We start from the raw sequence: 16239 nt of genomic DNA, 5'->3' as shown, positions 1-16239 counted from the left end.
ATCAGTTACTTGTAATATGCGTGCATAGGCCCACGTGTCACAGCAAAAATTGGTATTATGAACTAATGTTTCTATGTCATGCAACTTAATTGTAGATATGTTTTTAAAAGGATTGGTCACAAAATGTAAGTACATGTATATGAAAATATTTATATAATTATGTAAACATATAACATGATCATCTCTTTGTTTTTGTAGCAATTTCTGTAGCCATCGTGGATTCAACAAATTAAAACAATTTTCTCTATATTAGAAGTGAATGTAAGAATTGAATTTCTGGCATGGTAAAACTTTGAATTTGAATTTGGAGTATAAATTATTGTTTTGGGGAAAATAACATAAGATATGCCCAGTTCTTACTTTGAATTAAATGATGATGCAATATCTCAGTCAGTATAAGATTGATATAAATGATTTCCTTGACCATATAATTTTGTCCTGACTGATGTAAAATGCTATAAATTCTGGTTTCTCTAGTGGTGGCCATATAAGATTTAAATGATGTTCCTTGACCCCTAATACACATCAACAGTTTTATCATAGGTAATAAAACATTCGATATATTGTGTGTTTTTTGGTAGCCAACTTGGACGCCATTTTGACATTGTTTAAATGCTCAATGATGCGAAGTTTGCACCCTCGGATCGTCAATCTTCCAAAGAAAGAAAGAAGTGTTTTATTTAACGACGCACTCAACACATTTTATTTACGGTTATATGGCGTCAGACATATGGTTAAGGACCACACAGATTTTTTTAGAGGAAACCCGCTGTCGCCACATAGGCTACTCTTTTTACGACAGGCAGCAAGGGATCTTTTATTTGCGCATCCCACAGGCAGGATAGCACAAACCATGGCCTTTGTTGAACCAGTTATGGATCACTGGTCGGTGCAAGTGGTTTACACCTACCCATTGAGCCTTGCGGAGCACTCACTCAGGGTTTGGAGTCAGTATCTGGATTAAAAAATCCATGCCTCGACTGGGGTCCGAACCCAGTACCTACCAGCCTGTAGACCGATGGCCTGCCACGACGCCACCGAGGCCGGTCAATCTTCCAAAGATACAAACACCACATAGAACAACTGGAATACCAAACTGCAAGATTGAGCTACAAATGAGGGTTTGGCAAACAGATTACTAAATTATATTTATTAATGCTGAACCCTTTAAATATACCATGAATGTTAATTAACTAGATGTATATTTATGTTTATATGCATTGTAATGTATTTATTTATGTGTGGAACACGCTGTGCAATGATCGGCAATCCAAATAAACATATTCGTATTGACCATTTGACAATTCAGGCGCGGTAGCAGGGGAGGGTTTCGGGGATAGAAACCCCTCCCTGCTCAAGATAATTATCTTTTTCTCAATATATTCCCGGGGGAACATGACTCGACCCCCTGTAAACATCGGTCACTAAAGTCTAGACCACACACACACACACACACACACACACACACACACCGCAGGAATCCCTACACATGCGCCTGCAATTTGTTGCTGAAATCAACAAGATCAAGAAATGAACATATACAGGTAATTTCATCCAGTTTCAGATAAACAATCAATATCCTTAGAACAACGTTTCTTAAATACTTTTAATTTGTTTATATCTATATTACCAATAGTCCAAACATCTGAAACTATTAGACACACAATTTGCATGTGCATCATACAAACAAATAATATAATTTATGAACTGTTATACACCTTTCCTGTAATCGATTAAATTCAGACTAATCCTAGGTTATGGCTACCAACTGCCAGCAGAACGTTGGCCAACTCGACGGTTGCGTTGTAATTTCCCCAACTCCCGACTTAGACGGACGTGCTCAGATTAACAACTAATGGGTTATACGGCGAGAATCGAGTTGTAAGAGCGCTCAGACTAGCAACCGGACAGTCGTAGAACGTAACAGCAGAAACGTTTACACTATTTATGATCAGCAAAGGAATGGTGTAATGTTAAATGTTACTTATTATTTTATTTCCAGTTTATGGTTTTGTTTTTAAAACACGTTTTGAAGACAATTTTTGTTTTAAAAATAAGAAATAAATTGTTGTTATTTGAGAACTATTTTGTTCTAGTGTATAGATATTGTAGGCGATAAGGCACACATCACGTGTGGGCCTACTGCTCTAGAAAATTGTAAAGTTGTGTAATAAAATGGTTAATTTCATTCAGTTTTCGAATTATTTAGGATTGCAGGTCACGTCTAGCGGCATGTACGCCATTCTAACCGTCGCAGGATAAATCTGATTATTCTCTATATATACTTCTCAGTATTACAAAGTCCCAATCTTGAAACCAAAACATGTTGGCGTTACACCCGATAACAACGTGGTACTTTCCTTGTGTGTGTGTGTGTATACTGTTGAAATAATTTGTTTCCTTTTAACAAGAATAATGTCTATGTATCTTGTTACGGGTTTCATTGTTTGAACATGAAGTTTCACTTACAACAACAAATACACGCAATAAGCACCACGTTCGTTATATATCAATTCTATAATAGCTCACACATTGTTATTTGTATTTCTCAGATCACTACGATTCGTTTTGTTTTTAAAGAAGGCTTGGTCTTTACATTAATAAACCTATTTCATTATCGTTTTTTTTTTAGAGGTAAGATTTACAACTTTATGTCAGTGTGTTTTGTTGAAGAGAAAATGGTCAAATATTAAAACTAAATGACTCCTAAAGAGTGAGGAACAAAACAGAATAAAAAAAAAGATATTTGTTTTCTAATTATTATTTTTTTACTTTAGACCGAATCTGTTTTTGATATGAAAAATTGTAATATCTTTGGTTTTAAAAATTATGCACACCAGATGTTTGGGTTCGCGTTTCATTGCGAGATCATGGTAAAGTGAACTTTTAGCTCGAAGAGTGAACACGTCCGTCAGACGTGGCCTGGGAGCACACTTTGAAGCAGACGTTAAATTGTGAAGTGAAGCAGACGTGAAGAACACAGACGTCTGTACACGTCGTCTGCGACAATCATGGCAGAAAGGACTTGTCTGCAGGGAACCAAAACCATTCGTCTTTCTTTAACTATCAGGTATTTTTTTTTTTAACTAAATCTTTTGAACTATACATCATTTGGATATTTTATTGTTTTAAGTAATTGGGCACGGTAAAATTGTGTCTATTAGTTTTTACTTTTTAAACTAAAGTCTTAAAATACTGTGATTTACTTATTTGTTTACAGATTTTCAGTTGATTAATTTACAATTGATCCTAACTGGTAATATAAAGGTAAAATTATAGGGCAAGTGATGGACATAACGAATTAGTATGTTTGTATACACATGGCTGTATGAAAGAAACTGTATTTAAAAGATACAATTTTGTTAATCAGCGAACATGAAGTCATTTTGAAAGTGTTTTCTGCCAAAACGATTACACGATAACAAAAACATACAAGTAATCAAAAATGTTAGAAGCGGCGATGGGGTGGGGTGGAGGTTGGTAATTTTTCTTTTTCTTTTAGGTTATTAGATACATGTTATTTTACAGCACTTTTAAACGTGTAGGCCTATAGAGTACTGGTTAATTTTCAGGAATTTAACTCAGTAATAAAATGCGCCTGTTGTACGAGCTACAGAGTAAATAAATAATTTTTGTGACGAAATGGAGCAAATATCAAGTTTCTTCGTGGATCGCGTTTCACAAAGTGTTTAGAATAGATCGCTGGCGACAACATCCATGGAGTGTCGAGTGCAGTTTTAGTTGGGGTGTTTTTTTTAAAGCTGTGGCATTTATTTATTTATTTATTTATTTATTTCGTTATGTTTATTTATTTATTCTTTTAATTATATATATATATATATATATATATATATATATATATATATATATATATATATTATTATTATTATTATTATTATTATTATTATTATCAGCATATGCAGTGTTTCGTGTTATATATGCCTGTAATAAGGTTGCTGTAGTGTACGCTAAAGACAAGACAATAGTGACGTAGACCTAATATACATACTGTCTGAAGACCTTACTTATAAAACTTTAAAAGTCCAAACTCAAGACTTCATCAATGTGTCCATTTGCTACGCGAACGTTAGGTCGGTTTCCTTAGGCGTCAAATATGCCCGCAACTGGTGGTGGGGGTGGAGTGCGGCCAGTTAGATATCAACTCGCCGTTTAACGGAGTGTGGCAGGGGGATGGAGCCACCTACATTCTGCTGATCTTTTCTTCTTTCGATATAATTTACAATTAATAATCGTTAGATCGCTTTTATTTTCAATCGTAGATACCAATAATATTAATTTAGAACCAGTTTTTGCATTATTTTGAGACGTGCAGAACGTACAGATCTTAATTTGTAAGTTTGTGGGGTCTTTTTTGTGTTTTTTCCTAGTAAATATGAAGAAAATTAACATGGGTCCCTGTCGAATCACAGTATTAATAATGTTATTACTATATTATACAACTGTTTGAAATTCTATTATTATGATTTTCAACCTCGCGCAGTTAAATTTTGCCATGTTTGCCTTAATCATTCATTCATTCATTCATTCTGTTTTTCCATTACCAGTTTGACATCCAATAGTCGATGTATGTTTCGTGCTGGGGTGTCGTTAAGCATTCATTCATTCATTCATTGTTTGCCTTAAATAATACATATGGAAGGAAGGAAACTGGATTTAACGTGCCCCTATCCACAAGGGTTCAGGCACGCCCACTTCGGATTTAGCCTCTGACATCGCCAGTGACCAACTCCGAATGCAGGAGGGGATACATATGGTCTCATGATCTGTCTCGACGTATTCGGATTAAACATGATAAAATATGACAGACACCGGTATAAAAAAATACAGGAGATGCGACAGCAGTTGTGTGGTGAATCGATATTGCTACTGCTGCTGCCAAACTCGGCTAACGGCAGACGTATCGGACATTAGGCGATAGTAAGGTCGGCACCTCGATATAAGTGGCGCTGAGCATACCTTTCTTATACCTCGCTCGCAATCTGATTAAAATTAGCTCTACTGGTCTACCAGTAGATCTAACAGCATTGTGTGGACTCCCATGTCCATGTGACATTTCATCTATAAATAACAATTTAAATATCGACCAATTACACTTCGACTTTTATAGCGTTATTCGGGAGCATACAAATTCTAAAATATTTTATGCAATAGGCGAACTTGTTGGTCTATTTCAACATTAAAAAACAGGGGGAAAAGTGTAGTAATAAACTCTGGATTGTATACCAGTATAAACAGATTTTATGGCTATACCATCACGTTTTGGGGGGTTTTCGTCTTGAAACGAATTTTATATCAAATTTTATATTGAAATTAGTTTCCGACATACTTTGTAATTCACCCGAATCATTCCGTATACCCTCGGCATAATCCCGAATGTTTTCAAATTCTTTTTAAATTACTGGCATGATTTTGCAAGTAAGGTTTTGATTGGTCGAATGAAAGGTCAACTGGACATGAGCCCCAACGGGGTGTTGTTAGATCCACAGGTGATAGTAATTAACCAGTGGAGCTAATTTTAATTAGATTGCCTCGCTCGCTGCCGTCCCCGGTCAGGCTTCCTTGCACCGGCCAGTGCGGGCGACCCCGCCTTCTCCATACCCCCACCCTTTTTCCTGTCGTGGACGGAAGAGTTGGCGTATTTCAACATTTTCTCCCATGACAGGCATGTGCTACAGCAGCTTGTTCTGAACGTGCACGTTAAAACTCTTGAGCTTGACCTTGACATTTCTCACTCATCAGTCATTAACAATGGTTGACTTTGTCCTTCACATACCTGAAATCAAAATCGTGATTGAAATGTTCGAAGATTCATGGTTTTCTGAAATTAAAGTTACTTGCTAAACATTATACTCTTTCAAATCCATCATTTCTAATATAGTCTTTAAGGCAAATAACAACGTTCTCATTTTAATTTGTTTTCCAGAAAACGAAAAGGATATCTCGTCTTCCTGTTATTATGTATTACGGCTCTCCTTTTTGGAACATACATAGAGTTGCTTTATATCATCAGATGTTTCAGTGAGTCCGTGAAGAAAGACTTTCAACAGAGTGATGTTGTTTCACTGAACACGTTACGACATGGTGACGCTGTTAATACGAACCAGCGATCCATCTCCTCGGTAAAACAATTCGACATTTTTGGCGGGAAAGAAAAACTTATCGTATGGTACAACGCCGCCAGACAACACTGGAACAAGTCGTTTACTGGGATTGCTAATTGTGGTCAGCACAGGTGTAAGATATCTCAGAATCCAGATCACGTTCCACAAGCAGACGGAGTTATTGTCAATGCTTTTTATCTGAAGCCTAACGAGCGACCACGCAATCACAGTATGAAACAAATGTGGATATTTTATTGCAAAGAACCTCCTTCCAATTTGTACAGTGTGAAATTTCCTTCCCGGTACTGGGGGAAGGTCTTCAATTGGACTCTCACATATCGGGCGGATTCCGACTTCGTCTTTCCGTACGGAGCTCTGTACGAAAAACGAAATCCCGTAAAGAGGGACTGGATGAAAATTGCAAAAGAGAAAAGCAAGTCTGTTGCTTGGTTTGTGGGCAACTGTAAAACGTCAAGCAGACGCGAAGACTATGTGAGAAAGCTGCAATCTTATGGCATCAACATTGACATTTATGGCCGATGCGGGAAGTTCAAGTGTCCCAGAAAGGACGAACGTGCATGCTTGAAAGACTATCGTTTCTATTTAGCTTTTGAAAACTCCTTCTGTTCAGACTATGTCACAGAAAAGTTTTTTAAGACATTCGAACATGACATAATTCCCGTGGTACGCGGCGGAGCAAATTATACCCACTTGTTTCCAAGAGAGTGTGTAATCAACACCGCAGACTTCAGACATATACGAGACTTGGGCAGTTATTTACTGCGTCTGGAGAAAAACCTGACAGAGTATGCCTCTTACTTGCAGAGCAAGGGTCGATACAGAATTGGATATCCACAGCCATGGTGCGATATATGTAACCGTTTGTTCAATATTCCAAAACAAAAACAGACGTATGATATTGACGAATGGTTGAGAAAGAAGCCTTGTTACAAGCCTAGAGATATATAGTCACATTATATGAAACCACATACCTTTCAGTGACTAATAAACGGCCCGTTTTCCTAGTGATCCTATTCTTGTAAAGAGACTATCCTGAGTTTACTGCCACTGTAAGAAATTTAAGACAAATAGCGCCTTTTTGATTATCCTGTTACAGATCTCCTAGGGGAGCAATGGTCCTCCTAAGAACGAGCACCTAATAGTGGATCATGGAAGCAATCATGACTTTGCCTAACTCCTTTCGACTCTGCCTTGTGCAGAGATACGATTTTGACAATGGAATACGGTTTTGTCATTCAAATTAAATTGCATATTAAATCTTTTTCTTTTTTTTGTTTACTATATCAGTGTGTGTATGTATTCAGTGTGCTTCTGGGCAGCTTAATATGTTTGTAGTAGCTCAAACTTCATTTACTTCCTAATATATATATATATATATATTTTTTTTTTTTTTTTTGGGGGGGGGGGGGGGGAGTACGAAATTATTGTTAGGTAAAATCTAATTTAGGCTATTACAAACAATAAAACAATTAGAAACATATTTGATATTGATGTTCTAAATAAAACAAATGTATTTAATATGTACTTTTAGTCGCTGAAAATGTTTTTTATTTGTCGGAAATGTTACAATGGCAACAAACTCAGGATAGTCTCTTTAAATATAAGAAAAACTGCCTGTTGCTACGAGTAACATGTTTGATTCTTCCACTCTAACAAAGCACACGCTACTGTGACAATGATCTGTTTCATTCTTCCATGGAAGGAATTCAACTGATGAAACTAGTTGTTATTAAAGTGATTTGATTTGTTTTCCAAACTAACAAAGCACTTGTTACTATGATAATGATAAGTTCATCTCCATGTCAGATGGTGCAAGGACATAACCCAAACAGACAAAACTCCATCGGACAAATTACCACTCTTATTTCGAACATGGACAAAAAAACCTAATCAATGTTATACGGAATTTAACAAGTAAAACTATTTGTCGTTGCACAAGTCCTTGCCCAGGTTATGTTTACACATTACATCTATTACAATCTGAAGGACAAAACCGTTACCAATGAGTCATGACCATGATCAATGCAGAGTCAAATGGGCATTTGGGGAAATAATGGTTGATTCCAGGAATCTTTATCCATTGCCACGTCTATCAGACAGCTACTCCCGAGGAGATACTTTATAGGACAATAAATGTATCCTGTGACTACCATAAAGAGTAATGTATCCTGTGACCGCCATAAAGAGTAATGTATCCTGTGACCGCCATAAAGAGTAATGTATCCTGTGACCGCCATAAAGAGTAATGTATCCTGTGACTGCCATAAAGAGTAATGTATCCTGTGACCGCCATAAAGAGTAATGTATCCAGTGACCGCCATAAAGAGTAATGTATCCTGTGACTGCCATAAAGAGTAATGTATCCTGTGACCGCCATAAAGAGTAATGTATCCTGTGACCGCCATAAAGAGTAATGTATCCTGTGACTGCCATAAAGAGTAATGTATCCTGTGACCGCCATAAAGAGTAATGTATCCAGTGACCGCCATAAAGAGTAATGTATCCTGTGACTGCCATAAAGAGTAATGTATCCTGTGACTGCCATAAAGAGTAATGTATCCTGTGACTGCCATAAAGAGTAATGTATCCTGTGACCGCCATAAAGAGTAATGTATCCAGTGACCGCCATAAAGAGTAATGTATCCTGTGACCGCCATAAAGAGTAATGTATCCTGTGACTGCCATAAAGAGTAATGTATCCTGTGACTGCCATAAAGAGTAATGTATCCTGTGACCGCCATAAAGAGTAATGTATCCTGTGACTGCCATAAAGAGTAATGTATCCTGTGACTACCATAAAGAGTAATGTATCCAGTGACCGCCATAAAGAGTAATGCCACTCCCAGACTAGTTTATGGTAGACGGTTGAAGGCAATATCTACTAAATACACTGACCAAAATGATGGCTGATGCTATTCCATATTTAAAACTTCTACTTTTTTTTATTTTTTTTTCATTTCTTTGGTGAAACTGGCTTCTTTTCTCATCGTTTTAGATGAAGTGACGAACTTGACAGCTGTGGTGGCAGTACTCGTGACGGGTGCCACCGGTTTTAGATGAAGTGACGAACTTGACAGCTGTGGTGGCAGTACTCGTGACGGGTGCCACCGGTTTTAGATGACGTGACAAACTTGACAGCTGTGGTGGCAGTACTCGTGACGGGTGCCACCGGTTGGGCAGGATATGCTTACTTTTCTCGAAACACCTGATATCATCACTGTTATCACTGGCGTAGGAAGCGGGGGGGGGGGCACATGCACCCCCCCTTTCATATATTTTGTTTTATATTTGCTTTATAATAGTGTAAAAGTGTGTAAATATAAGTGCCTAACCCCCCCCCCCCCCCCCCCCCAACCCCACCCCCCCCCCCCCCCCCCACCCCCCCCCCCCCCCCCCCCCACCCCCCCCCCCCCCCCCCCCCCCCCCCCCCCCCTCCACACACTTTTTGGCGCCTTTCTACGCCACTGGTTATGACTGATTCATCAGTGTATGTAATCAAAACTGTACTTATTCCAATAAGCTCTGGTCCGGTAATAGTTTTGATTTAGTAAACTAGTCCATGAGTGGCAGTCTCTTTGTAGCGGACCGCCTCGGTGGCGTCGTGGCAGGCCATCGGTCTACAGGCTGGTAGGTACTGGGTTCGGATTCCAGTCGAGGCATGGGTTTTTTAATCCAGATACCGACTCCAAACCCTGAGTGAGTGCTCCGCAAGGCTCAATGGGTAGGTGTAAACCACTTGCACCGACCAGTGATCCATAACTGGTTCAACAAAGGCCATGGTTTGTGCTATCCTGCCTGTGGGAAGTGCAAATAAAAGATCCCTTGCTGCTAATCTGAAGAGTAGCCCATATAGTGGCGACAGCGGGTTTCCTCTCAAAATCTGTGTGGTCCTTAACCATATGTCTGACACCATATAACCGTAAATAAAATGTGTTGAGTGCGTCGTTAAATAAAACACTTCTTTCTTTCTTTGTAGCGGTGCAAGAAGGATGAACTCTCCAGTGAAGGATCTCCTTTTGTTGCCGGATTTTCCCTGTAATTACACATTTTATAACCCTACCCCTATTTCCTGAACAGCAATATTTCAATGGAACTGTTAACAGTGACTAAATAAAACACATTATAAAATATGTATTAGGATCAGCAAGGCAAAAATAATGGAAAAGCAAGTTAGTGGAATATAAATTTCAGAAATAGAAGCAAGTGTTAGGGTCTCACGTAACACTTTGTTTACATTATGTAATGCAATTTACATCACTTCACAACAGTAAGTTCACTTGAAGTTTAGATTGACACCCTCAAATGTTCTGTTTCAGGAATTTTATTTCACACAAATCTACATTAGGCTGCTAAATACTACTTAGGTCCAATATTTAAAGTGAATTTGACGTTATAACGTATATGTTGGTACGATGCCATTAAAATGAGCTCTCAGACTAAAACCAATTAAAAGTCCATGTTGTTGATTAAAAATCCATATTGATCATGTACTTATTGTTATCTTTGTGATATAACCATGACTACAAAAGTATTATTGTTTAAAATTGTATCTTTGTACAGAGTTGGATCGTACTCATTAAATCCAATGGATTTTATTTGAAGTTGATTTATCATACACCAAAACATTCTAATTCTAATAAGTGTGATTTTTTCCACATTTGAAACAAGAGAGTGGCTTTTTGATTGGTGGGTTTTTTGTCTATTGGGGTTTTGTCCTGGATTCTGTAAGATACCACTAGCTTTTTTCAGTTATCAGATCCTTTTCCAATTTAAGAAAGCAATTTTGCTGTGAGAATGATCTGTAAATACTTCCATTTATTACCCCAATGGGCACTGTACAATATTATTAGACGATTTGGCACTTAAAGCCAAAGAACATGTTGGAGATGCAAGCCAAAGACCATGTCGGCTTTAAAAATGACATCATCATGATTTAGCAAACGCACACTTTACATTTATTTGTATTCATTATTAAATTTTCACTTTTGTAATAAATATTTTAATACAATTGATTAAAGATTTTTTTAACTGAATAAAAAGAATTTTGTTTTTTTTAACATCATCTGTGAATGTGAATAAAATAAAAATAGCAATATTCAGAAGAGTGGAAATGATGCTTTACATCAATTCTGTAGACATAATTAATATATTCTGTGTGTGTGTATGGATACCTAAAATAAAATGCTTTTTCCAGAAATGTTTTACTGAGGTAAAAAATAGAATAATAAACTCAGTACCAGTTATCAAATTTACTTTCCCTCATAAAATCATTTTCATTTGTCACTAACCAAAACTCGTGACAACTACAAATTATTTCACTCAGAACCTAAATTTGATAGTAATCAATAACTTGTTTACTTGCTTTTTTGTCAAAGTTATTAGATGATTCTTCCAATCTAAGAAAATATTTACTGATAAGGTTGATTTTATAGCCTATCATTTTAATTGTTCTGAAACAGTACAGCCGAGTTCAGCCATAAAAGATTTTACAAATTACACATACGTGTATATATATGGAAGATCAAAAGAAAAGCAAAAAATAATTTAGTTTTCTTAATTTTAGATTATTCAGTTTGAATCTCCTTGGTTTCTTTTGTCTATTAAACTTATCAATGTCTTGTCAATACTCTACGTCCATTTTGACAATCTAGTGAATTAGTTTGATCATGAAAACCTTACAGTACATTAAAACATTTGATTATTTTGTTTTTCAGTGTATTTACTCTATATAGACCAGTAGTAAAATGCTCGCTCGATTCGATGCACAGATGGTCTGGGATCGATCCCCATTGGTGGGTCCATTGGGCTATTTCTCGTTCCAGCCAGTGCACCACGACTGGCATATCAAAGGCCGTGGTATGTACTACCCTGTTTGTGGGATGGTGCATATAAAAGATCCCTTCCTACTAATTGAAAACGAGTCACCCATGAAGTAGCGACAGTGGGTTTCCGCTCTCAATATCCGACGCCATATAACCATAAATAAAATTTGAGTGTGTGGTTAAATAAGCATTTCCTTTCTTCCTTCTACACAGACCAAAACATAACTAAATATGTAGCCCACTTGTAAAGTAGAACTTAATACAGCCTTACTTAAAATGATTGTATTTTACCCAGTAATTGAATCTGTGCTGTGTACTGTTGTGCTTTATACCAGTACTTACTACTTACTATTCTTCTGTTGCCACCCCAAATAAACATCAAACTCATTTGTATTTGTTCTTAAACCTTTTTATTACATGTATATTAAAATATAACCCACAAATACAAGCATATAATCAAACTTTTTTCCTCTTTTTTTTTACAAATATAATACCTTTTTGATCGGTGTGTTATTGTAAAATTGATACAATCTTTTGATAATAAACTTGCAACAGTAATGCATAGACCTAAAAATATCTAGGGACATATCTTCAAATCAATATAAAATATTTTGACTTTATTTTGTTAACATTATTGCACAGGTCTCTGTCAAGTGAAAAGGAAGGGTATGAAATCTCGGGGTAATGATTATTCAATCTGTGTTCCTTGTGCTACTTCTAAACAATGCAAACAATGGGTCTGTTAGCAGTGCGCTTCACTCTCTTGATTAGGCAAATATAATTCACTTAGCATCAAGAAAACACACAATGATATTTTCATTACACTACACTTCCATACATGCCAGGATTAATTTTAAAGAACCAAATATCAACCAATACATATTGTCATTAAACATTGCAGGACTACATTTATATGGCACATTATAATGAACATTTTATTGACATTTAATTTATATTATTGCCACTGACAAAATTGCCGACTTAGGTATGTCTATAGGCATTAATACTAATATGTTTGGAAGACAGTACATGAAAATAAATACGATACAAAAACATTCATAGCACCATAGAATAACTGTATACAAATGAAACATTTCAAAAATACAATACTCAAAAATACAACAGCAAAAGGCAAATCATAAACACAGTATCAGTTTTTAGAACACACTTTTGTCACCACATAAACACAGTATCAGTTTTTAGAACACACTATTGGCACCACATAAAGACAGTATCAGTTTTTAGAACACACTATTGGCACCACATAAACACAGTATCAGTTTTTAGAACACACTATTGGCACCACATAAACACAGTATCAGTTTTTAGAACACACTATTGTCACCACATAAACACATCTAAACTTTGTCACCTTTTCCCCTTTTGATTCTGTATTGTGTAATACAGGTTTACTGTTTTGCTGTTATCAGACCCATTATGTTAATATAACAGTCAGATAAAAGTTTTCTAAATTAATTTACATGTATTTAATTTTTATTATTATCAGTAGATTTTTTAAAAGAAATACTTTGCTGAAAAACAATAAATTTTTTGAATCTTTCACTTTTATTGCTGCAAAATATTTTTTCAATGATTCAATTAACTGAAAATATATGTTCGAAACAATGAACAGAGGTGGGGGGAAAGACTCATTGGAAGATTTTAAGCCATCCCATTGGCTGTTGGGATGTTTGGACCATTCTATTGTTACAGGAGAAAATGACATTAGTTTGCAGTCAGGTTAAGTTGAAAAGAAAAATATATAATTAAGTACTTTGGTGATAACACAATGCTAAAACAAACACTAAAAAAATTGTCTACAAAACTTAAGTCAACGGCTCAACAGAGTTAATTGTGAAAATTGGTGGTAAACAATATAGTTTAGCTGTATCATCATTCATGTACAACAGATGTTACAGTGGGAGGTACATTTCATAATTTTCTGTGTGAACATTATTTAACTACATGTAACAGTGGGAGGTACATTTCATAAGTTTCTGTATGAACATTATTTAACTACATGTAACAGTGGGAGGTACATTTCATAAGTTTCTGTGTGAACATTATTTAACTACCAACAGATGGAAAACAATTATATTAAACGTTTTAAAGAAATTACCTGCCTGTATGACAGAAAACACTAATTAAAAACCTCATCAATTATTCAACTGATTTTGTCAAGAGAAATACAGTTATTTTATTACTCATCTGTTTTAAACTTAAATCCAACAATCAGTAACTTTATTTATTTTTGTTTTCTTATGTAATTGCATTATGACTGAAATACAACTCATAATAGTTTTATTTATTTACCTGATTTCAACTGAAATGCAACTCACACTTTTTCCCCCCTTTTTTGGGTTATGTTTTAAAATGTAAATCTATAAAAGTATACATTTGTTCACTATTTGTAATGTATTACATTGCACATTTGTTCGTTTATTGCATTTAGTTTGGATAATAACATTACTACACCATTGCTTAATAAAATCTAAACCCCAAAAAAGATAAATGAAGATATTCTTAACAAAGACACCTATGTCACGTACAAAGAATTTATAAACATATATATAAAAAAAGAAAAGAAAGTAAAATGTAAAAAAAAACCCAAAACCCCCATTAAAATAATTAAAAGAGTGAAAAAAATAATAATTAAAAAATTAATAATAATAAAATAATAATGAACATGAACAATGGCATGTTCTCCGATGAAACACCTCAATAGCATCACCTAGGCAACACAAATAACACCCAATCAAATGGAAGTAAACAAAAAGTATAATTTCTATAAACAGTGTATTCTTTACAAACCAATAGTGATTATAAAAGCATCTACAGACGTCATCAATAAGAAAAATTAACACTGAAGTGAAATGTATTTTATACAAAGACAATCAGTTGTCTGTATTTCGTATACTGAGTAGTTTGTGTGAATACAGATCAACAACATGAAAGCACTGAAAGGAAACATTTAGATGTTGGGATATCACCCAAGTAAAACCCAACCAAATCACAGATTAAAAAAAAAGAAAAAAATATATAGATAAATATCAATATTGAAACACTATTAAAATACACAAAGCATCCAAACCATCACCTGTCAGTGGTAAAGAGTATAACACATAGTTAAACATACATGTATGGCCACAAAAAGCATGTCACAAAAACATTAATTTCAGTACCAAATAATACCATTACTACCAACAACAACAATGTCAAAATAAATGTTATTTGATTTCCACAGACACAAGAACTCATTACACATGTCAAGTTAAAATATGATAAAATACTGCTTAAAATTCCACCTTTTCTTCATGTAAAGTAATGGAAGAAAAGGACTATAATGAGATGAACATTATTTGGAATATATGATTTGTCCAATTGCACAATAAGTATTACAGAAAAATCAAATTACAGAAAGTTTTAATAATCACATAGTACAATTTATTAAGGCAGTAAAAATATATCTTATACAATTTAGAAAGTTCACATGTTTAGTGAGAAATTGTTAATGACGAGATGAACCACATTACAAAAGGGGCCATCCATAAAGGATGTATGCACAAAATCTGGGATTTTCTACTCTACTCTACTCCGCTATGTACATCTTTTGTACATTTGATCATTACCTTTTCCCCTCCCTTAAGTATGGGCATACATTGTTCTTTCATACTGAAAAGTACACTGGATACTATTAAGAGCTTGTACTCTTAGCGAATCACCCTCCCCCATACCCTTTCCCCCCTCAGGCTGTATGTACTTTATAGATGACCCCTAAAAAAAATGTGAGAAGTCTTAACATCTATAGTCCGTTCCACAGGGAATGCCTTTTTTCATACTATTGAATTTATTACAAATTAATTATTTTTGAGCCGACTGATTTGTAAATTGCACACAAAAATAGTATATTTTTGTTATTTCTAAAACACTTTTACTTTTCTTCTTACTTCCAACTAAACTGAAATTATTTACAAAAAGTATGTTTATAGAATGATAGATCCCCATTTCCAAACCTGTGTGGCATCTCACCTTCCACTGGGATCCAAAGGAGGAACACTAGAGATTGGTGCTTAGTTTCTGAGGATGCTAAAATGTAGTCATTTAACGTTTTTGTTGAAAAAAAGAAATACATGTATATATAATTATATATTACAAATGTATTTTCCTGCTTTAATTTACTACATTTGTAATTTCCTAAACTGGGTGGAGTAAAACTAATGACATACAATGAGATCAATCCGAGACAGCCACATATGGTTATCAAGATGGTGAAG

At 35.3% G+C, this 16239-nt stretch overlaps 1 protein-coding gene across 2 annotated transcripts; it reads left to right on the top strand.

Annotated features, from left to right (window-relative positions):
• Positions 1–2940: 2940 nt before the first annotated feature.
• On the top strand, positions 2941–11993 carry LOC121378311 (alpha-(1,3)-fucosyltransferase C-like). 2 transcript variants are annotated; one of them, XM_041506420.1, is made up of 3 exons: positions 2941–3070; positions 5945–6985; positions 10120–11993. In XM_041506420.1, exons 1-3 carry the CDS (start codon positions 3012–3014, stop codon positions 10214–10216), a joined length of 1197 nt encoding a protein of 398 aa, XP_041362354.1. In that variant the 5' UTR covers positions 2941–3011; the 3' UTR covers positions 10217–11993. The 2 variants fall into 2 exon arrangements, with proteins under 2 accessions (XP_041362354.1, XP_041362353.1); XM_041506419.1 differs by lacking the exon at positions 10120–11993 and having other exon boundaries at positions 5945–7523.
• The last annotated feature ends 4246 nt before the right edge of the window (positions 11994–16239 follow it).

Source organism: Gigantopelta aegis, chromosome 8 (genome assembly GCF_016097555.1).
Source record: "Gigantopelta aegis isolate Gae_Host chromosome 8, Gae_host_genome, whole genome shotgun sequence".
NCBI lineage: Eukaryota > Metazoa > Mollusca > Gastropoda > Neomphalida > Peltospiridae > Gigantopelta > Gigantopelta aegis.
Note: the sequence above shows the minus strand (reverse complement) of the source record. Positions and strands in the feature narration are given on the sequence as shown.

Coding starts and splice junctions, on each gene's coding strand:
- LOC121378311 (XM_041506419.1), top strand. CDS start 3,012: ATGGCAGAAAGGACTTGTCTGCAGGGAACCAAAACCATTCGTCTTTCT. Junction 3,071..5,944: donor CGTCTTTCTTTAACTATCAG/GTATTTTTTTTT, acceptor TTTGTTTTCCAG/AAAACGAAAAGGATATCTCG.